At 42.9% G+C, this 23,844-nt stretch overlaps 1 protein-coding gene across 2 annotated transcripts; it reads right to left on the minus strand.

Annotated features, from left to right (window-relative positions):
- Positions 1-4,886: 4,886 nt before the first annotated feature.
- Positions 4,887-23,736, minus strand: Rwdd4 (RWD domain containing 4). Of its 2 annotated transcripts, XM_085843959.1 has the most exons (7): positions 23,440-23,736; positions 20,123-20,203; positions 14,794-14,903; positions 14,566-14,713; positions 13,409-13,526; positions 9,776-9,960; positions 4,887-7,025 (listed from the first exon to the last, which is right to left on the minus strand). In XM_085843959.1, the coding sequence occupies exons 1-6, from the start codon at positions 23,461-23,463 to the stop codon at positions 9,905-9,907; spliced, it is 537 nt and encodes a 178-aa protein (XP_085700085.1). In that variant the 5' UTR covers positions 23,464-23,736; the 3' UTR covers positions 4,887-7,025; positions 9,776-9,904. The 2 variants fall into 2 exon arrangements, with proteins under 2 accessions (XP_085700085.1, XP_085700086.1); XM_085843960.1 differs by lacking the exon at positions 23,440-23,736 and having other exon boundaries at positions 14,794-14,899.
- Positions 23,737-23,844: the final 108 nt, after the last annotated feature.

Raw genomic sequence — 23,844 nt, forward strand, 5'->3', positions numbered from 1 at the left:
AAGTTAATTTTTGAGCTGCCTCTGGAGGGCATTTGTCAAGTGAAATGGAAAACGGATGAATTGTAGATGCCCAGGAAAGGATTCTGAGGACACACGACAGTTAAGGGATGTGGGGGAGCTGTGTGCATCCACTCCAGGAGTCTTGGGGTGAATCTCACCAGGCAACAGGGGTTAACAGGGTTTAACAAGGATTCATAATGTTTCCTAAGGGAGGCTGGCCACAGGCAACCAGAATACCTTTGGTCTTCTTAAACAACCAACCAAACCAAACAAAAAACAAAACAAAACAAAACAAAACAACAAAACAAAACAAAAAACCCCACAGGCCCTCCAGCTTCACCTTGCAGCGCGAGCAGATGCCTCAGAACGGAGCTCCGGGTGGTTGTGAGCTGTCTGATGGAGTGTTGGGAACTGATTCCCCATCCTCTGCAAGAGCAGTAAGCATTCCTAATTGCTGAGCCACGCCTTTGCCCCGAAGCCCTTCCTCCAGACGTTTCTGAACTTTAGCATCCATCATATTATTTAAAAAGATTTATTTGTGGGCTGGAGAGATGGCTCAGCGGTTAAGTGCACTGGCTGCTCTCCTAGAGGTCCTGAGTTCAATTCCCAGCAACCACATGGTGGCTCACGACCATCTGTAATGGGATCTGATGCCCTCTTCTGTGTGTCTGAAGAGACAGTGTACTCACATGTATAAGATAAATATTCCTTTAAAAAGGGTTTGTTTGTTGTGTTTGAGTGGTGTGAGTGTACCACATGTATGCAGGTGTCCATGGAGTCCAGAAGGTGGTGACAGAGCCCATGAGACGAGAGTTACAGGCTGCCCTGTGCTGGTGCTGGGAGCCCAACTCTGGTCTTCTGCAAAAGCAACACAAGGTTTTATCCATTGTCCTGTCTCCTCCTCCTCCTCTCCCCCCTCCTCCTTTTGGTCACATTGGACATCACACAGGATGTTTTAAATTTATGTGCTGTGGACGCAGCTCAGTGGTAGGGCAATTGTCTAGCATGCATAAGGTCCTAGACTCAATTTCCAAGCAAAATAATAATAATAATAATAAGCTTTTATTTTGTCTCTCTCTTTCTCATGGACATTTTCCTACTTCTCTAAGATAACACTTCTTGTATTAACAAAAGGAGAAAGGACGGCCTAGAGAATGCTGCTTAGAAGTCACAGTCAGAGCCTCAGCAGGCTAAACCCCAATAGCACTCTGGATTACTTCCTAAGTCACAGAGACCTGGAATCACAATTGGAAAAACCAGCAGGGTGGGGCCATTTCCTGACTGTTTCAACTCAGCCCTCCTCAGCCCATTAGAACACTTTATCGTAGAATCTAGATTCTTGCAGGAGACTCAGCAAGTGGAACCCGTGGGAAAACAGGACATATTTTTTGACTTTTGGTCTATTAGAGATGAGAACAAGGAAAAGAATGTGCCTTTACCTGAGATGTCCCCTGGACTCTTCCCAACAGCCACGATCCTCGCTTGAGCATTTCGTCATCATATGTACAAAGCCACTCTTACGGCTGGTGTTTATGGCTTTCCTTACTTGATCATCAGCAATAAAATCCTCAGCGCTCCATAGGCAAATTATGTTTTTACATTTTTGAGTCTTCACAGACTGTGGCTTCTAGATTCTCATTTTCACCTCCGATTCCTAGTGAGTTTGACATCATGACTCGGTACCCCTACCCCCACCAGCACAGAAACCCAAGCGAGCTCTCACAAAGAAGAAAGCACCCCCACAAAAGGCAGAGGGCATGCTGGTATTCTCTGCTGGGTTCTAGTTCTGTCTCATTAAAAACAAAGTGCTAGCAAAGACCGCCCATTCTTTCTTCATGAATGGACCATAAATTGCAGTTTGAAAAGCACTCTGGATTGTGGCAAAACACTGAATTCTGAAACACAGCCTTGCCAGACTGTCATTCCCGCTGCCTTTCCTTTGTAGAAATTCTATGTTAAAAAGAAGGGAGTCTGTCAGTAGCAGGAGTTTTAAACTTCCTAGTTTTTATTTATTTTTCTATTGGTTATTTTACTTATTGACATTTCAAGTGTTATCCTCCTTCCCAGTTTCACACAAACTCCCCTCTCCCCCCAGCTTCTATGAGGGTGCTCCACTACCGGCCCACACACTCCTGCCTCAGCGCCCTAGCATTCCCCTATACTAGGGAATTGAGCCTTCACAGGACCAAGGATCTCTTCTCCCATTGATGCCCAATACGGCTATCTTCTGCTACATATGTGGTTGAAGCCATGGGTCCCTCCATGTGTACCCTTTGGTTGGTGGTTTAGTCCCTGAGAGCTTTGGAAAAACTTTCTATTTTTAAACAGGCTCTCTGTTGCCCACACTCACCTCAAATGCTCCATGGTCCCCCACCCGCCTTGTTCCTCAAACACACAAGGCATGAGCCACCACACACAGTTTATTGTTTTTCTGACTACATCATCCTCTGGAAAGACTGCCCAAATCTTGCATATTTGCCTTAAGAAATAAAGTGTAGGTTTGGGCATATCTGTAGTGCCCAGCAGAAATTGGGGCTAGATTTATCTAGTTAATCTGACCTGTTGTGGCCAGTGGAGAAATGCTATGGGATGGATGAAGTTTTAATGCTGAAATCTAAAAGGAAAAAAGAAAAATCTAAACTAGAGGTTTAGCATCACTTTCACTCAACAGGGTATTGGTCTGGCCTGACTCCTCTTCCCTGCACACTAACTTCAGAGACTGCTTTCCACTGACAAGTTCTGTATGGGGCATTCTTGCTTGCTGATTTTTAAGTTTCTTGGAATGTATGCAATTCCCTTATTTAAAATACTTAGGAGTGGAGCTGGAGAGATGGCTCAGCAGTTAAGGGCACTGGCTGTTCTTCCAAAGGACCTTGGTTCAATTCCCAGCACCCATGAGACGGCTCATAACTGTCTGCAATTCCAGTTTCAAGAGATCTGACGCCCTCACACAGCCATACATGGAGGCAGAACACTAACATACATCAAATAAAAATTGTTAAGTTATTTTAAAAAGTGCTTAGGGTGTGGGAATGCCACTATATCCTGGTGGCTCTTACTCAAGCTTTTCTTGTCAGGTTCTTACAGGACGGTGTGAGACTGCCCATGGTACCTGAGGCTAAGCACACATTCTGTGTGCTACAAGGATCTACTTGAAGAAGTGTGTTGAATGTGGTTGTTCTAGAGTAGATTTGTGTTCATTTTTATCATGTACCTACATACCTTTGTAATTTGAGTACCATTTAATCTCTCTCTCTCTCTCTCTCTCTCTCTCTCTCTCTCTCTTTCTTTTCCAAGAGCCCTGGCTGTCATGGAACTCACTTTGTAGACCAGGCTGGCCTCGAACTCAGAAATCTGCCTTCCTCTACCTCCTGAGTGCTGGGTTAAAGGCGTGTGCTACTACTGCCTGGCTAATATATTTTTTTAAATAGTATTTTATTAATTTTTGTGTGTGGTGGGGTACCACAGAGCATGTGGCAATCAGAGGAATCAGTTCTCTTTCTACTGTTCGAGTCCCAGAGATTGAACACAAATTGAGGCTTGCCTGCAAGCACCTTTATCTGCTGAGCCCTTTAGCCAGCCCCTGTACCATCTTAAACTAAAACCATAGCTTGAGGTTTTTGTCAACGTTTGTTTTGTATTTTTCATACTGCCTCAGTTACCTTGATATCATAATGACAAACACCCGACAAAACTTAAGAAGACATTCTGGTTCATGATTCAGGGAATGGTCTCAAGGTGGGAAGGCACAGGGGTGACAGCATGAGCACACATACTCATTTCAAATGAAGCAGAGAGCTTGGGGTGGGGTCTGGTCGCCTGCCCACAGAGAATCCACAGTTCCAGCCTTGCCTACTGCCTTGACTTAGGCTGGTTCCTCTTTCCAAAAGTTCCACAATCTTTTTGAATTGCGCCACCAGCTGGGGAACATGTGTCCCAACACATGAGCCTGTCAGGAGTCATTTCATACTCAAGGGATAACCATTATTGGGGGCAGGATTTGGGCTGAAATCCTTTTGGGAGAATTTTGGGATTTTGGACTCTTTAAAAAACAGAAATACTTAAGTATGTGTTTTTGTTTCAATGCTAGGTGTGGGACATAGGGCGGCTTCAGAGTGTCTGGAAGCAGGTGACTATGATTTGCCTCATGCTCTGCAGGGGTGTGGTTTTGCCAGCTGCAGATAGTTACTGTGATTGTGTGACGTTTGTAATTCTGGGAACTTTTCAGAAGGGTATATAAATGCTACAACCCTGATAGGTGGGTTGTTGGTTGCTGTTGGCCATGGTTTGTTAAGTAGTGGCATGCAAAGAAGAAAGAAGAAATTAGATATCCTGACAACTCGAAGCCCCCAATAAGCAGGAAGCGGTTTAACCATTACATTGCTTCCTCTCCTTTCTTTCCCCTATCTACTGTTAGGGGGTTGAAAGAGTGGAGAAGGGTGGAAGAAAGAAGAACCCACAAAATATTAAAAGACCAGTTACAAAATTCAAGTATGTAGTAACTCTTGGCTACAGTGTGTACTGACAGTATACGTGTTTGTGTACAGCTAGCCCTCCATCAGAACCAAAGTTCAAGGCGGGCCCTCTTATTCAGGGCCTTTGCTGGAGAATGGGTCTGAGCCAGTAAGTGTGCAGACAGGGCTGGGTGTAACGTCTAGTTCTAGGCTGACCAGAAGCTCAAACTGTTTTTAACTTCCACACTGAAATTTCCATCTTCTTATTTTGGGCATTCCTTACTTTCTCTTGAGCTTTTTTTTTTTTTTTTTTAATATTCTTTGAATATGACACTTTGAATGGTTCCAGCAGGAGCACACATGTCACACCATAAGATAATTTTACTGCAGATTTAAAAAGTTACTCTTTCTGAAGTGATTTGAAACAAAACATATAGAAAAAAATCACTATAATTCAGACTTTATTGCTTATTAGTCATGTCATCTCATACAATTTTAAGTAAACAGACTTTGAGAAAATATACTGGGAGCATTATCAGGTCAGCATTATTTTTGATGCAAGTGTTCAAGTGTTTATAAGGTAACAAGGGATACCATTGCCACGGTCTGCCCCAGAGATCTATACATTTCATAGAAAAAGAGTAAAAATAGTTCATTGGCATTTAACTAGCATTATTCTTTGCAATCTAAGAATCACAGTAACTTTTACCAGAGAAATGACTTTGGAACAGAACAAAATACTTTTTTTCTATTACAAGATGTTTCTTTAAAGAAAAAAAATCTAACAAATCAAGATGACAATAAAAACTGCACAAACTGAAGCTTGAAAAGAAAAGTTGTTAGTCTAGGCATCTCCAACATTCATCTAGAAAACGAGACAGGCGCAAGCAAACTCCTCGCTGTGACTACACTTACTTTACAGCTCACACAGCTTAACCAGAGCCAGGGGTAACTGTGAAATCCACAGATCTATCTGCTCTTATGCTAAGGTAACTTCTCTAAAAGTTGATTGTTCTTTAAAACCTGATATAATCTACACAGTATAGCTTGGTGTTCTAACAACGTGGAAGCACACACAATCACTGTAACACACACACACACACACACACACCCAATACCTCTCCTAATAAAACTACAGCAAGTTTCTTTTCCTAATGATTTTAAAAACCAAGCATGTATAACAATAGTTCAGCATGACAAAGAGTGGATATATATTATTGAATAGACACCAAGATTAGGAAACACATCTGGATACTTGAAAAGACACTATAAAAAAAAAACAGAACAAACAAACAAAAAAAACCTACCAAAAACCAAAACCCAAGCACTGCCCCCAGATTCGAAGTGTTTAACGCTGACTCCCCTGAAAGACCTATTACCAAACAACAACAAAACATCACGATAGCAAATATTAGGAATTTATTAAAACCACTGTCTCCAACGGTACAAAAATTAAATATTAAGGCATCTTATACTCTCATCCTGACCTATGCAGCAAAGAGAATTATCTTAAATAAGAGCTAGCACTTATTCAAATGCTTTTCTAAAGTATTTGGCAAATTTGTTGTTTTTGTTTTGTTCGGTGTTCGGTCATGCATGCAAGTGTATCTGGTATTTGTATGTGTGTGCAAATGGGTGTATGCACATGTGCTTGCCTGTTGAGGCCAGAGATTTATGTTCTACATCTTCCTCTATTGCTCTCTACCTGAACCAGGTGCTCAGTGACTCAGCCAGACTGTCAGGCCAGCAAGCTGGGGAATCCTCCTGTCTCTGCCTTCCCAGCTCTGGGTCTCAGGTCATGCCCCACTTTTTATGTGGGTGTTGGGGATCTGAACTCAGGACCTCAGGCTTGCACCGCAAACCTTTACTGACTGAGCCACTTCTCCAGCCCCTCACTTTTCTTCTTATATTCTTTTATTATTCACATAACTGAAAGCATTCATGATCACACACCGGCATCCAGTCCGAGAGAAAAGCATAAACAGTTATCAATTTATTAAGGAGAAGCAGTTCACTGCTGAAAATGAAAAGGAACTACACAGAGAATAATACATAAAGCTCAACTCCAGTACTCAGATTTCTCTGAAGCAACTTACGCTTTGTCATCTAAGCAAACGGAGGTGCCGCTTATCAGTACAGGTCGTGTGAGGAATGCCAGAGACTCAGGACTGGGCTCTTCTGAACTGAGAGTTCAAACACGGCTTTGTTGGCCTTTAAAAATGATCACATCGCTTGGCCCAGACGGTTGAGTTACCACTGACTTCCCTCTGTGGAGCCATCCACCGGCCATGATATGATGCTCAGGAGCTTCAGGAAGTGCTCTGAACAAGTTACACTTTGACCTTTTATTAAGGCGAGTTTGTGAAGATAATTTACTACAGCCAAACCCTTCATGGACTTTCCACTCGTGTTTTTTCAAGACACTCACAAAAGAACATGCCCTGTAAAAAGCCACTCAGTAACAGAGAAAAAAGCAAGGAGAGATGCTGAACCAGGCCGCTTTTCCAAGGCTGCTCTTGCTTGGGCTGCAGGCGCTTGCTACTCATCGTCTTTAGAGCCAGTTTTGCTTAACTGATTAAAAAAAAAGACACAAGTATTAAGTGGAGACATCTGCAGTATCTGAGTCATTGTTTCTAATGAGAATCAAAACTAAACAAATAACGGAAATACAGTTCAAGTCAGGGAGCTTAGATTATAACTGTTTCTATCTGTAACCACTTCCCTCCCCAGGTGAAATTACTTCCACCAGCTATGAAAACAACCCCAAAGGTCAGCTCAGCAGAACAAGGTTACAGAGGGGTAACCTCTGGTGCGGCTTTCTAAGAATCAATCAGACCCAAGGCGATTCTTATAGAAGGGGTAGCTTGTTAAATAGACGCCATTCTTCTATCCTGTTTTCTATCTTCAGTAGTATTTCGTTCACCCTGGTTTGATTTTTTGCTGATATTATTCTATGAATCTGGGGTAATGATAATGTCTAGTGCATTCCCTGAACCTAGTGCTGTTCTAAGTGTTTTGATGAGCACATATTAACTCCATATGAGCCCTTATTTTCTTTCACATTTTATTAGAAGTGTCAGACCCGAGATACAGTTGCCATAAAGCACCTAGCTGGCGAGCACTAGAATGTCTTCCCGCCCGAGGCAGTCTGACTCTGTTGGCCTTGGCCTTGGTCTGAACTCTTCAGAAACTACTTTACGCATGTGTCAGTACAGCAGAGCATGACATTAACAGACGATAAACTATTATGCTTTAATAAATTTATACATTATTGTATGTATGGGTGTTTGTGTTCATGTGTGTGTGAGGACGCATGAGTGTGCCCAGGTGTGTCGACGGAGGTTCGAGGAGAACTTGGACGAGTTAGTTCTTTTATCCTACCATGTAAGAGCAAGGGCTTGATCTCAGGTCATCAGGCATGACAGCAAGTGCCTTTACCTCTAATGTGCATATATGCAGTGATGGAGACCTCTATCACCAGACCAAAAGATAAAGTCTTTCTTTTCTAAACTTAGGTTTTTTTAAAAGTATACATGTAATGTATGTACATGCATAGTCACATATTTGTGTCAATCAATTCTTCTTAAGAGGTTAAAAAAATTGCTATAATAAAATAAGCCACCTTACAGATAACAAATTCTTAAATTGTATGTGTGAAACCATAATTTAACAAATTTTAAATTTGCTTTCTTTTTCTGGTAAAAATCTTCGGCAAGAGTTGGCCAATTTGGGAATGAGACAGATTAATTCTCAAACCACACAAACGTGAGTCTGAATAGGGTAGCCACCCATCACCACAAGTCAATCTCACTCTGTACCCAATAACTAAGAACACGGGAGCTAGGGCTGCAGAGATGGCTCAGTGGCTAAGAGCACTTGCCCCCACTCCGCTCTTGTAAAGGACCCACGTTCAGTTCCTAGAACCCACACTGGGCAGCTCACAACCAACTCTGACTCCAGCTCCAGGGAATCTGACACCTTCCTGTGGCCGCCACAAGCACCTACACAGACATGGAGAACATAGAGACAGGAAGGCACATATGCGCGGACTTGTAGATCGCTAATGGTTTTGCCAGTAAAGGCACTTGCTGCTAAGCCTGACCACCTTTCAGTCATGGTAGGAGGAGAGAACCGACTCTTCCAAGTTGTCCTTTGACCTCTACATCCATGCCACTGCATGAGTGTAGACACACAAAATAAATAATGTAATGAAACAGTTTTGTAGAAAAATGTGGGAAACAGAAGTGTGATGGTTTGTATATGCTAGGCCCAGGGAGTGGCACTATTAGAAGGTGTAGCCTTGTTGGAGTAGGTGTGTCACTGCAGGCATAAGTGGGCTTAAGATGGGCTTAAGATACTCATCCTAGCTCCCTGGAAGTGAGTACTCTGCTAGTAGCCTTCAGATGAAGATGTAGAACTCTCAGCTCCTCCTGCACCATGCTTGCCTGGACGCTGCCATGCTCCCACCTTGATGATAATGGACTGAACCTCTGAACTTGTAAGCCAGCCCCAATTAAATATTGTGCTTTATAAGACTTGCCTTGGTCATGGTGTCTGTTCACAGCAGTAAACCCTAACTAAGATATATAGATAGCAGGAACTATGAAAGGTAAGAGTTCTCAAACACAGGGGTATTGCTAAATAATCGAAGGCATTAAAGACTTCCGGCTGTTAATATGGATTACAGGTGCTGCATTTAGAATTAAATTAATTAGAATTTAGCATTCATATAAAACTAGTGATAAACCTATAATGCAACAACCCAATCATCTCCTGTGTGTGTGTGTGTGTGTGGTATATGTATATGTTTGTGTGAGTGTGTACACATGGATGCCAGATGTCAAGTGTCTTTCTTGATTGTTTTCCACATTATTCTTTGAGACATGGCCTCCCACAAAACTTAGAGCTCATTAATTTAGCTAGGCTTGCTGGGCCACGAGTTCTGGAATTGGCCTGTTTCTCACCCCCAAATGCAGGCCACTGAAGCCAGCTTCTTATGTGTGTGGAGCTCTAAACTCGGGGCCTCATCACTGCACAGTGGGCCTTTACTGACAGAGCCATCTCTCTAGTCCCTGAATAACAGCTACCCTTTCTAAACAAGACATAGAATGGGGCTACTTCCCATCTATTTAGATCTCTTTACAATCTAGCACCATGGAAGGTGGCTGGCTTCACGCAGATCTGCTTTACAGAAGCTGACCCTGGGGTGACACTGCAGCCAAGGGATGAGAGCTGAGCTTCCAGCTCCAGGGCTCTCGCATCTGAGAAAGAACACCTAACAGCAAGGAGACAGAGAAGGTAAAGACTTCAAGAATACTTACATGCTGAATCCAAAAATGCCAACAGACATCCAGGGAACCCCGAAGGCAGTAGGAAGGAAAATGAAAAATATACATGTCGTTAGTTGACAGTAGTAACTTTAACAACTTTGAAGAGTTGATGTAAGTTTGCTATACCTTCACGACGTCAACCCAGTTCCAGCCGCGGGGGAGCTCCCCTTTGTGATCTGGGGGACAAAATCAGTAACGTCACTACAACCGGCATAAGTGAACTGATAGCTTAGCAAAGAGTACTTTTTACAACACTGATGGCAAGTTGGCATCACACACTACTACCTTAGAAAATAGTTTCTCAGTAGCGTTGTGACCTTAAAGCTCCGTCCTGGAGGCACCTGCCAAGTACTTGAGACACACCCCCCTTTAATTTACCCCTCATCCAGTCACGATGAAACCAAGGGAAAGCAAGCGATAAGACTGAGGACACACTGAGCCCACGCATGTGCACAGTCCTGCTTCCCATGAGCCCAGTGCTCATCTGAGTGTGGAGTTGCCCTGGCTCACTGTTTCAGGGGTCTCACCAGGGCTCTCGGCTAGGAATAGGAGAGACTGTGTTGACAAAATTTTGCCTTCAGGACTAAGAGGACTGCAAGTTAACTTCTGTATAGCTTGGCCATGCTCTGACAAGACATTATCCGACATTCTCCAAAAGGCACTTCAGTCTATTGCAGCATTTCTCAACCTGTGGGTCACGACCCCCACAGAGGTCAATTATCAGATCTTTACATCACCATTCATAACAGCAACAAAATTACAGTTATGGAATAGTAATGAAATACTTTTATAGTTGGGGGGGGGGTCACCACAACATGAGGAATTGTATTCAAGGATTGCAATATTAGGAAGGTTGAAAACTGATGCTCTATTGAGGATGCTTGGGACAAAGCTCACAAGGTCTCATATATAAATGAGTGGTTTAATCTAGATTCTCTGCATATATATGCAGAGGCCTTGCTGTGAGAACCTGTGCCTGGTCTTACTATAGCTTGTTATGCAGTATTACAGTATCTATTATGCAGTATTTAGTTGGTGCTCTTTTCTGAGGGGAGTTGGAAGGGTGGTGGATCTGGAAGAAAGGGGAGGCTCAAGGGAGGGACTAGGGGGTGGGGAAGGAGAGGAAACTGCGATCAGGTGTATTATTATATGAGAGAAAAATTTTAAAAAAGGAAAAAATGCATGCTTTATAGAATGTTTTCATCTTTTAATATTCAAATTCAAAGGACAATTTAACAAATTGGCATTTTATTTTTAAAAAATTCTTCAATATTAGGGTTCAGCAGGTGAAGGTACAGGCTGGCTAGACTGACTACCTTAGATCAATCCATGGGCCTCACATGGCGGGAGACTCACAAATATTGCTCTCTGATCCCCACACAAATGCCACAGCACACATATACCCACAGAGACAGGTATGTGTGCAAAATAAATGAAGATAATTCTTCTATTTCAAATGTCTTTACTTCTCTTATTCTTCACATAGGCTGCATGTCTCATTTTATGAAGCCTTTAAAATTTTACATTTAAAACCAGCACTATACAAATTAAAAAAAAAAACAAAAAAACTCTAAAATCTGAAAGTTTTTGAATAGTTTTAAACATCGGAGTATTTTCGATCTTGAATTAGGACTGCTCAGTCATTAAGTATGAAAATATTCCACATCTGGAAGGCTCTGAACCATGATCTCATGCATGTGGGTAAGACACGTTCACCTGTATTAACTTTCCAGTAAACAACTCAGAAGGTAATGATCTTCAGATAAACGCAATTCTTCCCCACCCACCCCCTACTCCACTCCGGCCCTGGTGGCTCCGGCTCCGCTCGCTCCAGCCAAAGGCAATTCTCGTAGGAGCCAGTTTCTGATGGCTCGTTTCTCCTTCAGACCAGTAAGCTTCTTATGTCGTGCGGGCACGCAGTTGGATCGTCAGTTAGGTCGCACAGGCTAGCCTATTTATTTAGCATGAAAGTTCTCAGTCACAAACCCTACATTGTCATCTTAAGGAAATTAGACCTTAGTAGGGCGTCATCAAAGAGATGAGTGTTGGGGTAGGGGGAGATATTATTTAATGAAAATGACCATAGGCCGTGAGGCATGAAAGGCGACTGCCATAGATGCTAAAACATTGCAAAAGACAAACACCCAAATTCTAGAAAACAGAATACGATGGCTAATTTCTTCTTCCCCTTCAGGCCTATACACTCCACCACTTCCTGACGTGTGGGGGCAGCGCCGAGTCTTTTCTAGCACAAACTGTTACAATTCCAAAATCTTGTTGGAGGACCACTGTAATATTGGTTTCTTTTATTTTTACCATCAACAGACATTAAACAAAAATAAACCTATGCTCCCTCCATAAAAAACATGGCAGAGGCTGGAGAGATGACTTGGCAGTTAAAAGCGCGTGCTGCCCTTCCAGGGTAAGAGACTGCTTTCCAGCACCCACACCAGTTCCAAGGCTGGGAGCTCCAACATTCTTTTTAGGCCTTCCATGAGCATTGTGCGCACGCAAACACACACACACACACACACACACACACACACACACGCAGGCACCCATTTATGTCTAAGTGTATGTACATGCAACAGTGTATGTTTCCCAATTTCCTAATTGGGAAAATTCAGATGGATACCCATTTGCAAATCTAAGAGAAAGAACAGGGTCCAAACATAGCTGTTGATTTGAGTGGCAGCTTATAATCCTTTTCATGAGGAGTCTGTTTTCATATACACAGGAATTCTTTTCTGAAGACTTATTGTATAATTAAGTTAATTATAGGGAAAAAAATCCAACAACTATACTAAGATGGAGTGATGTGTCAGACTGCAAGTGGGAACTATTTCACACAGCTTTTAGATGTACACAGGCAAATAAAACCCACATGTTACAGTGTTCAGGTAGGACAATGTGCTTTGTCTATTTTTCTAATGTCCCTCAGTGAGAATATTTATAATTGCTTTGTGAGTCACTCTTTCGAAGTAGCAATAAATGCAGTATTTTTGTACTGTGACCAATGGGGCTCTGACTCAAATGCTCCAATAGACTAAAGAGGGCTGGAGAGATGGCTCAGTGATTAAGAGCACTGACTGCTCTTCCAGAGGTCCTGAGTTCAAATCCCAGCAACCACATGGTGGCTCTCAACCATCTGTAATGGGATCTGATGCCCTATTCTGGGGGTGTCTGAAGACAGCTACAGTGTACTTACATATAATAATTAATATATATGTAGAGAGAATTAATATATTATATATAATATATTATATATTAATATAAATTATACATTATATATTAATATATATATATATATATATATATATATATATATATATATATATGGAGAGAGAGAGAGAGAGAGACACTAAAGAATTAGCCAGGCAGTGGTGGTAGCACATGCCTTTGATCCCAGCACTCAGGAGGAGAGGCAGGCAGATCTCTGAGTTTGAGGTCAGCCTGGTCTAGAGCGAGTTGCAGGACAGCCAGGGCTGTTACACAGAGAAACCCTATCTTGGACACAAAACAAAGAATTCCTCTTGTAAAGAGACCTAAACCTATCAAGCACCCTTGTCAGAGTAAAAGCAGCCCACTTCCTGTGTTAAGAAAGACAAAGAACACAATGCAAACCTGTTTTATCTGCCAGCTTGCGTTTCTGAGCTTTGGAAAGTTGTTCTTTCTTCTCTTTTTTCTTACTCGATGGGGCTGTGGTGGGAGTTTCAACTGAGATGATATTGGCTACAGGCGTCTACAAGAACAGAAGCAGATCTTAGACTCACACCTTAAAATCTACTGGTTTAGACCCCCAAACAGGTACATTCCGGAGGGAATGGGGGATTTCTAGATTACAAAAGTGAAGGTGTTATTCTGTCATTCACTCAGTGGCCCCAGCGTCCTCAGGCATCGATGGCCTTGTTCTCATTTTCAAGGACACAACCCTGGGACAGCAGGTAAACCAGAATTGCCCACGTTATGGTGACAATCTGAGGGTCAAACATAATTGTCTAAACCACTGGGCTTGCTGTCACTATTGGCACCTCTTTAGAAACATCACACATTCCCCTCAGATCTTCTCATTTTTTTGAAAAAAATCTTCAAAATATTTGGGCTTGCATAGTTACCACTTATGATTACATATATCATTTATCTGTGCCTTACCACAATTGTCTAAAGTAGACACTATTATAATTCCACTTAACCACTGAGAAACTGGGCACATAGAGATAAAGAAAGCTGGCCAAAGTCGTAGGGTTAAAAAAGTAGAGAGAGAAGATTTGAACCCATGTGAACCTCCAATGGAACCAGGACAAGACTGACTCCCTCTTCTTCCTTCCCCTACTTCCCCCCCTCTTTCCTTTCTCTCCTTCTTTCTTTCTTTTCCTTTCTTCCTTCCTTCCCCCCTTTTTCCCTCCCTCCCATCCATTCTTTCTAAGTCAGCACCTTACTATGTAGGCCTGGTTGGCATTGAAATCACAGACCTGTCTCTGCCTCCCCAGCCCTGGGATTAAAGACCTACACTGTCATGCCTTGCTTAGATTTCCATGGTTAGAAGTATTTTAATCTTTGCTGACAAGTGAACACTGACAGACTGTAATTGCATTTTCTCCATCAATAAAGGAAAGCTGAGATTCACTGGTCTCATTTAACCCAAATGTTATTCTCTGTTTACATCAAACACAAAGTCTCCTAATTTTCAAAAAACAACTAGAAAGAAAAAAAAAGAAAAGAAAAGAGAAGCACGCGCCCAGCGCGGAGCCATGTAGTGTACCGCCGGCAGGCACACTCACTGCAGAATTCCCAGGATGGTGGTTCTCCATGAACTGCTCTTTATGGTCCTTAGCATACTCGAACAACGTGTAGGTCATGGCCGTGCCGAGATTCACTTCCACCGCTTCCTGCAGCTTGGCTAAGATGCTCTGCTTCACAGCCGAGGAGCTACGGTGCAGAGAAACCATACCGTCAAGGGTCAGTGACAGAGAAGAGAATGAAACCGCTCTGAAGACCAAACTACTCACATGGTGTTGTTAAAAAAGGCGTTCATAGATATGACCGGAGGCGTCTGCGGGTATGTCTCCGTCCAGGAAATCTCTATCAGGAAGGCTTTGGGATCGCCGTCTTCACCTATCTGAGGAAATGGGAGTCTTAGGCTTGTGGAAAGGGATCAGGAGAACCAAATTACTATCTTCAAGGTGATTCTTTCCAAAACTCGGGTTCAAATCAGTGGCATAATATGCTGAGACGTTCCGAGGTATGGGGTAGGGCTGACCAAGGATGAGTTCTGACTTTTGCTTTAGGGCCATCCTGCTTCAGGAACCTTCATTTCTGCCGAGGGCCATTTCTCAACCAGACCCAGGCTTGTCAATACCAAGGATACACTTGACATTTTTTGTTTCCTAGGGTGAATGAGGAACAAATGACAAGGGAGCTGCTGCATGTGATAGCATTAGAGGGAGTTGGGGAAGGGGGCAGAGGCAGGTGGACCTCTGAGCTTGTTGCCAGCCTGGTCTACAGAGCTACACAGAGAAGCCCTGTGTCAGAAAACACAATGGCAATAGTCAAGAAATACTTATTCCCAAACTTGAAACACCTTGTCCTGAAGGTTTCTAACTGCTAAAATAAATGCAAGAGGCACAAAGAACTTGGAAACTGATACAGGCTGTTCAAGTGGAAAAAGACCAGAAAATGGAGTGTAAAACAGACAAGCAAAGGAAAGGATGGGGGAGAGGGCGCAGCAGGCCCCAGAGCAATCCCTGACAAGAACGTCTTCAGTTTTGTCAACTTTTTTACTTAAAGCATCTTCAGTTCTAAGGAAGAGCTAAGCGGGCACCAGAAGCTCTCACTGTCGTGCACGTACTCAACACTGCATCCCGCTCCGCTGTCATTTCCCTCTAGCACAGAAATGAGCATCAGCGCCTCTAACATATATGACTTTTCCCCCCACTTTGGTTTTGGCTGAAGCATTTGAAAGTAATGGAATGGCTTTAGCTATTTATGGGTGAAAAGGCAAATAACTCACGGTATCTTTTACAGTGAAAAGACAATCCTCACGCCCCCAAGAATTCAACACTGATATAAAAATCTCACCTAATAATTATTCATATTACAAATTCCCCAACTATGCCTCAAGTGCCCTTTAATTAATACCATCCCCACCCCAGAAATCTAAACTCACGGAAGGTCTATGGTAATTCGTTGTAATAGCTCTCTAGTCTATATTAATAGAGCCCTCCCCCAGGTTTTTAAGTCTTTTTATGACATTAAGTCTAGGCCAAATCTGGGTATGGGTGCACCGTAGCTGTCTTCTGTTACACCAGAAGAGGGCACCAAATAACATTACAGATGGTTGTGAGCCACCATGTGGTTGCTAGGAATTGAACTCAGGACCTTCAGTAGAGCAGTCAGTGCTCTTAACCACTGAGCCATCTCCCAAGGCCCTGGTACACGCCTTTAATCCCAGCACTCAGGAGGCAGAGGCAGGCAGATCTCTGAGTTCAAGGGCAGCCTGGGCTACAGAGCAAGTTCTAGGAGAGTGGACAGCTACACAGACGAACTCTGTCTTGGGGGGATAAAAAAGGAGTCTAGGCAATTTTTCTTGACTAACATCCCCAAATATAGAGAACTACCTCCTCTGTTTATACTTAGATGGACTGTTTTGTGAGGAGAGGCTGTACGGTGGCTCTCGCTGCAGCCTATCAGAATCACCAATGGGGACAATATCTTCCTTCAGTGTAGAGGTAATGACGAAGTAGTCAGTGCAGTAATAACACACAACTACATCACCACCCTGTTTCCTAGCAACCTCTGCCAAGAGATTTTAACATCTGTAATAACGCTTGCCAGAATCAAGCTTTTCTTTCACCTCCAGGCCTGTGAGGTGGCTCAGGGGGTAAAGGCACATGCTGTAAAGCCTGATGACCTGCGTTTGATCCTGGAACCCACAGAGTGGAAGGGGACAAGCAACTCACAGGGGCTGTGGCATGCATGTGCCCCTCCCCCAACACACACACATACACACACACACATGAAATGAAAAAGAATTAGAAAAAAATTTCACCTCAAATTAGTACTTGCTTCACCTTCTATGTTCTGCCCATATCCTCAGTCTCCTTTCAGCTACATTCAGTATCAATGTAAGTTGAGGCCCAGAAACAGCATCAGATAAACGTAAGGACCTCTTGACATGAGTCAGTCACAGGCATGATGGATGCCGTCGAAGGTGAGAGAAGACAGAAGCTTCATGCAATCAAGGTGTACTTAGAAACGGATAACCAAGGCCTCATTGTATTAAAGTTAGCGGCAGGACCACTCCTGTCTTCAAAGACACCAAATGCCTTACAGAGACTTTGGCCAAATGGGTCACAGAGATTAACTGAGCATAGAGAAGTCACATAGGTAAGAGATAAGAGGGGGACAAAAGAGTTACAAGGTATCTAAAGACAATGCTTAAGTGGGGGAGAAGATACTAATGAGATCATTTAGCCATCTGTTGTGCCTAATGAAAGTTGACAAAGTTTGGCAGAGGCAGCTCAAAACAAATGGACTACTTACTTACTCAGAGCGGAAGGAGACCTAGCTAGCTCCCGAGTTAAGAGCATTTGCCACCTAGGACACACCTTTAATCCCAGCACTCGAGTGGGAGGCAGAAGCAGGAGGATCTCTGTGAGTCTGAGGCCAGCCTGGTCTACAGAGGGAGTCCCAGGACAGCCAGGGCTACACGGGGAAACCCAGCCTCAAAAACCAAACCAAACCAAACCAAACCAAACCAAACAAAACAAAGAATAAGAGTATTTGCCACTAATAGCAGAGAGCTGCGGTTGGGTTCCCAAAACTCATATTCCTATATGGCTGACAAAAGCCAGTGACTCCAGTTCCCCGGGATGTGGAGCCTTCTGGCCTCTTAGACTACCAGGAACACACGTTGTACATACACACAATCCGGGCAAAACACTCATATAACAAAATAAAAATAAATCTCTTCTTTAAAGTGGACTTTGATTACGGAGCTGAGAATAGAGTCATCATTCTACAGGCAAGAGAAGCCCAGAAGCCTCTTTAAACAGGCTCTGGCACGACTACTTAAATGTTGAACTGGTGGTGGTACAATGTAAATGAAACGAATGGGGGGAGGGCAGGGCAGAGCCATCACTTAGCCTACTAAACTGCTCTGTGAAAGAACAGAGGGCCCAAGGAGGCAGACCTGTCTGGCTCTTCTCCTTTGACTGTCAGGACACTATCTCCAATTTCATGTTTCACTCTATGGTATAACAAACATGCGTAACCTGGACCATTCCGCATTTTGCACTCAATAAATAACTGATACTGTTAACGGAGATGTTTTAAGAAAGCATATGAGAATTCTCAGAGCCTCTTTGGGAAAGAAAAGGTAACGGTGGTTGGGGAGATCTGAGAAGGCAGCTGGACTTAAAATGGAAGGGCCTGGGTCTTAAGTCCAGCGTGACCTCTGGTCAGTAAGAGTTCCCCGATATAACTTGATGGGATTTAGAATCAGCCCAGAAACAAACCTCTGGGCACGTCTGTGAAGGGTTTGCTAGGTTACGTTAACTGAGGTAGGAAGACCTATGCTAATGTGGACACCATTCTATGGGCCGAGCCATTCCCCATGTCAGGAGAGAGCGAGAACTGGGCACAAGTGTCCTTTTCCTCTGCTTCCGGACTTTGGGTACAATATGACCACAGCCTCACACAGGATCCTACTGCCTCAACTTCCCTGCCACTGATGACCTGGACCTTTCAAACTGGGAGCCAAAACGGTCTTCCTTCCTTTCTTTTTTAAATATTATTTATTTATTATTATTTATTATTACTGTATATGTGTGATTTGTGTAGAAGAACAAAAGTCCCACAGTACACAGAGGACAACTTCAAGGACTGAGAATCGGTTTTATCACCCCACCTTTGTGTGGATTCTGGGGAACCAGCTTAGGCTTTGGGGCTTGAGTAGTGAATGTTTTTTGTTCTCGGGCTCTCAAGTTGCTCTCATCAGGAATTTGGTCACAGCAATAAGTAAAGTAACAATTCTCATGGTTATACAGATACAGGCAGGACAAAGGCAGCGGGGTGTGAAGAGGAACTGGGCATTGCTGTAGATCAGGGGTTCTCAAATCTGTGAGTCTCAACCCCTGTGGGGGTCAGATGACCCTTTCAGAAAGGTCATCCAAGACTACTGGAAAACACAGATATTTATGATTTATCACTGTAGCAAAATTACAGTTATAAAGAAGCAATGAAAATAATTTTATGTTTGGGGTCACCACAACACGAGGAGCTGCATGTAAGAGTCACGGCGTTAGGAAGGTTGAGAACCACTGCTATGGAGAATTTATTTCTGTCCTAGCTATACTTGTGAATGTGAGGTGAGAGAATCAAGAATTCGAAGCTAGCCTGGGCTATATGATAATATTCTGTCTTAAGAAGATAAACAAAAATGAACACTCATTTTCTGTTACTGTGTACAATACATTCAAATTGAGGATTATCTATCAATATTAACTGTGGCAGACAGGCAGCCAGGGCTGTGGGAAGCCATCTTTAAGAAGGTGATACTATATAATCCCTAAGAATTCTTTTATCTCTAACATTTTATAATCAAGTCAAAATGTTTTTAACTTGTTGTTGTTGTTTTTCGGCTCTGAATTAGGCTAGAGTGATGGCTCAGGGGTTAAGAGCATTGGTTGTCCTTCTAGGAGGACTTCAGTTCATTTCCCAGCAGCCATCCAGCAGCTCACAATAGCTGTCCATGACTCTAGGTCAGGGGAGCCAATGCTCTCTCTTCTGGGCTCTGTGAGCACCTGGCATGTATGTTCTGCACAGACATGGTCGTTGGCAAAACACCAGACACATAAAATTAAAAAAATATATATGTAATATATATTTATATATTATGTTATATAAATATATATTATATAAATATGTGTATTTTTTTATAAGAGGTTCTATATTTAGTTTTCAAACTTTAATCAATAGCAATGTCATAGTGATGTGTTTTGTTTTAAATGTGTCAGGAGGGCTGAAGAGATGGCTCAGCTGCTACCGTTCTTCCGAGAACTCTAGTTTGTTTTCCAGAATCCACCTTTGGTGGATTACAGGTGACTTACAACCACTGGTAATTCCAGCTCTAGAAGATTTGATGCCCTCTTCTGGCCTTTGTGCACCCCCCTCCCCCCTATAAAACCAAATAGTTTTTTAGAAAAACAAAAGTTTCAGAAAATATGGGACTGTAATAAAGTTAAAGCACTAAGTGAAAAGACAGAATCAGGTTTGACAGAGTCTCCACATTCTTCCCAGTACCACAAAGATGCATGCGTTGTCCCTGCTGTGTCTTACCCTATATTGAAATGACACTGGACTTAATTCCCGGAAACTGTTATCTCCTTCATAAATAGACCGTAAAGCTTCTAGCTCCATCTGGAAAAAGAAATCAGTGGATTTTGTTAAATGGCATGCGTGGATTAGAAAGACTTTAACTTCTCATTCAAACCCACATTGTATAGTTGATGTAAAATGTAGTTTAACTTACTGGCCCCAAAGCACAATATATGTGCACATACCACCACAGTACAATCACATTAACAACAGGTACCTTAAGGGTAGGTGTTGGGTGCTACTAAGGAGTTGTACATTGTATCAGCTCACTTAATTCTCCAATAGGCCCTGTGAAGAGCACATTACCATATTCCTTCTCTATGCTGTAGAGGAAAGATTTAGGTTAAAGCAACTTGAAAATACTTGGGAATGAGAACTAGGAAGCACAACAATTTCCCATTTGAAAAAGAACATCAGTTATACCGGTAATCCCTTCCATAAAGTAATACAATGCTTATGTAGTACAGCTCAGTATACAATGCTTACATAGTACAGCTCAGTCCCAAGAAAGAATATCAGAAAGGAAATTGACAGGATCTATTCAAGATGATGGAGAGACTAGAAGAGAAGATGCTAATTAGTAAACCCTGCCTAGGCTTTGTTCTCAGAACACTGTGGTCCCACAAATGAGAAATCTCCATCACTGTGCGTGAGAGCTGAGTCTGGGAGAAACAAAGACAAGAGTATATGTTTTAGTTTTAGTTTTCAAAAAGATTGACGTCACTAACTCTGCAGACTAAAGAGGGTGACCTTGATCTATTCTCCATGTACAAATTTTAGATTAGATCATAAAGAAACAGGGCAGGAAAGCTTAGAATCCTTAGGATCCAGCAAGCATTACATCACGATATAGCTAAACAATCCTTCTCAGCGGAACTCTGTACTTTAGAGAAGGTCGCCGGACTCAGTCTCTTTAGATCTCAGCAAGGATCGCTTTCCAGAACAGATCAGAACAAAAACAATGCAAAGCAACAACAAAGAAAAACAGAGAAATTCAAACTGGACTCAAGAATGTCACTTTGGCCATAATCTCTTTCCATATTTTAATTAATAACTTGGGCAGGAACAAAAAAGAGAAGACAGGCTTGTTTAAATGGATGGATGGTAATCTGATAAGAAAATAAGTCAAGCCGATGAAAGAATTAGGACAGCCCCCTCCAAAGTTCTTTTAAATCAAATTATGATAATATTTAACAGGGTAAATATTAACATTAAAACATTAAATATTGCGTTGAACACCTAAATATATAAGTAGAGGATGTGGGATGAACTACTTTGTAGAAAGCACTAAGTGGATGTGGAGAGACGGTAAATCAGAAGACAGTGTGATGCGGCGGGCTCAGCAGAGGCAAAGGGAGGGGATTCTGCTCCTACATTCAGTTCAGGACAGCACAGGAACTAAGATACATGAACAAAAGTCAACTGGAAACATATGATGTGCTTTTAGTTGTTTTGTTTTATTTTTCAAAGCCAGTATCTTCAAAACCAGGCAGGAAACTATCTTCAAAGATCCAGACACCTATCATGGGAAGAATAAAACTTCGCTGCTGAAATCAAAGATTCCTGGACTCTACCACAGAAATTCTGACTCGTTAGGTCTGAGGTGGAGTCAGCGACCAGTGGTGATGGTGGCCCAGCAGTCAAATCCATTAAGTGTTACATTGTGCTTTGCTGGGAGAAAGAACTATTTTCAAACTGACACAGAACAATTTTATTGGTTGGGGCTGGAGAGATGGCTCAGGGGTTAAGAATGGAGAGACCTGGTTCTATTTCTAGCACCTATAATGGTGGTTCCCAGCTGTCTAGAACACCAGTTAGGGTATCCAACATCCTCTTCCAGCCTCTTTGGGTACCAGACACCCGAGTGGTACACATACATATATGTAGGCAAAACACTCATATATGTAAAAAAAAAAAAAAAAACTATTTTAAAAATTGTATTTATTTATGGGATACAATGCAGTTCTTTGATAAGTGTCCCTGTTACAACTATCACCCCAAGTTTTCAACCACTTATTTGTCAATGAACCATTCAAAGCTCTTCTAGCTATTATGAAATGAAATGCACAGGGTACTGTAAAACTAGTCATTCATTGTGTAAAATGACATCAGACTTTCCTCTTTTCCATTTATGTCTGTAACCACTCACTAGTAGTCTCTAACCCTTCCTCTCTAGTCTCTCCCCTGGATTCATTAATGCTTCGGATTCATTGAACTGGTATGAATATTTTAGCAGGGTATTCAGATACCAATTACCTTGTGAACATGGGGGTCCTGTATGGAGTATTTGTAGCCTAGCTTCTATTAACACCCATATTGTCAAATGTTAATTTTTAAGCAACATATTCAAAACAAACAGCAAATTACCATGTATCTACTACTACACAAGGAGTCTTCTACTACATAAGATCTGTCTCCTTTGTTTGAGAAGGCACTTTTGGAACACCAGACTAGACTCAAACTCTGACATCAGCCTGCCTCTGCCACCCTAATACTGGGATTAAAGGCGTACACCACCACCGCCGGATGGGATTTATCTTCTAATCCTCATTCTACCAAGTTCACCAAGCTAGGGTGCCCTAGCACTGTAGACTCTTTCCTTTTTCATCTGGACACATTACAGAGTTGGAAAGTTCAATGACAGATGATTTATAGGAGCTATTCCTTCCGACTTTGATATTTTGCAAAGCAAACAAACCACCACCACCAATAACAACAACAACAAAAACCAAAACACAAACTACAAAATTCTGATTGACATGAGGATGCTCAAAAACATTGTATATCCCTCAACAACAGACTGAGGGGTGACTTCACTAGGCATTATGGACAGAAACCGAAATACCAGGGTCATTCATTTTTCTCTAGAGATTTTACTTACTCGATCGACCCTCTCCACGAGACCACAAGTTTTCAAATTTAAAGGCGTTCAGATTTGAAGACAGAATAACTCGACACACAAGCGCTAAGCCACACAAGGGATTTAAGGACGGCCAAGTGCTCTAGGGTCGTGGACCAAGGACACTCATCTTAGCAAGGAAATCTAGGAAGACCTAAATGCAAAAATGACAAATGAGGGAAGCGGGAGGCCGAGTCTCACGTGACCCATTCATGCTTGCTGGCCATACGGTTGCCCACTACTATCTGGAAGGGGATCCACCAACGTGGGACATCCGGACAAGCGAAGAAGGCTCTCAGAGCAAAGGACACGTGCGAAGTCCGGGTGCTCCACGTCGGGACCTGCGCCGGGACAGGGGTGTCCAGTCCTGGGTTCTCACCTCTTGGTCCTCGTTGGCACCCATCGTGCCGGGCGCACGGCGTTCGCTACCACGAAGAACGGGCGGGCAGCGGGCGGGAGGCCGGGGCACCCCGTTTCCGCGCTTCGGTCTAGGGAAACCCTCCTCGCAGCCGTGGGTACGACCTCGCGCGCTCCCGATCCTCGGCAGCACCAAGCCACCGGCAGTCGATTGTGGGCCGGGAACCCAGGATCGCGTTATGTGTGGTCGGGAACCAGGATCACGTTAAGGGACACCTAGACCTCTGACCAGCTACTGATGGGCGGTACCGAGGAAGCCCCGCCCCTTCTCACGATCGCGTCTCCTATTGGCTCCTTCTCTTTCCGCCCCCAACTCTTTCTCCTCTAGGAAATGGAACACCTTCTTACAAGGAACCCCGTTCTATTC

Source organism: Mus caroli, unplaced genomic scaffold, assembly GCF_978045245.1.
Source record: "Mus caroli unplaced genomic scaffold, Mus_caroli_1 scaffold_10, whole genome shotgun sequence".
Lineage (NCBI taxonomy): Eukaryota > Metazoa > Chordata > Mammalia > Rodentia > Muridae > Mus > Mus caroli.

What these genes read in the sequence shown, in the direction of transcription:
- Rwdd4 (XM_085843959.1), bottom strand. Translation starts at nt 23,463, where the DNA reads ATGGGTGCCAACGAGGACCAAGAG. An exon ending in GCCTTTTTTAACAACACCAT is followed by an intron (nt 14,714 to 14,793) that starts GTGAGTAGTTTG and finishes TCTGCACCGTAG; the next exon opens with CTCCTCGGCTGTGAAGCAGA. An exon ending in CAAGCTGGCAGATAAAACAG is followed by an intron (nt 9,961 to 13,408) that starts GTTTGCATTGTG and finishes TTTGTCCCCCAG; the next exon opens with ATCACAAAGGGGAGCTCCCC.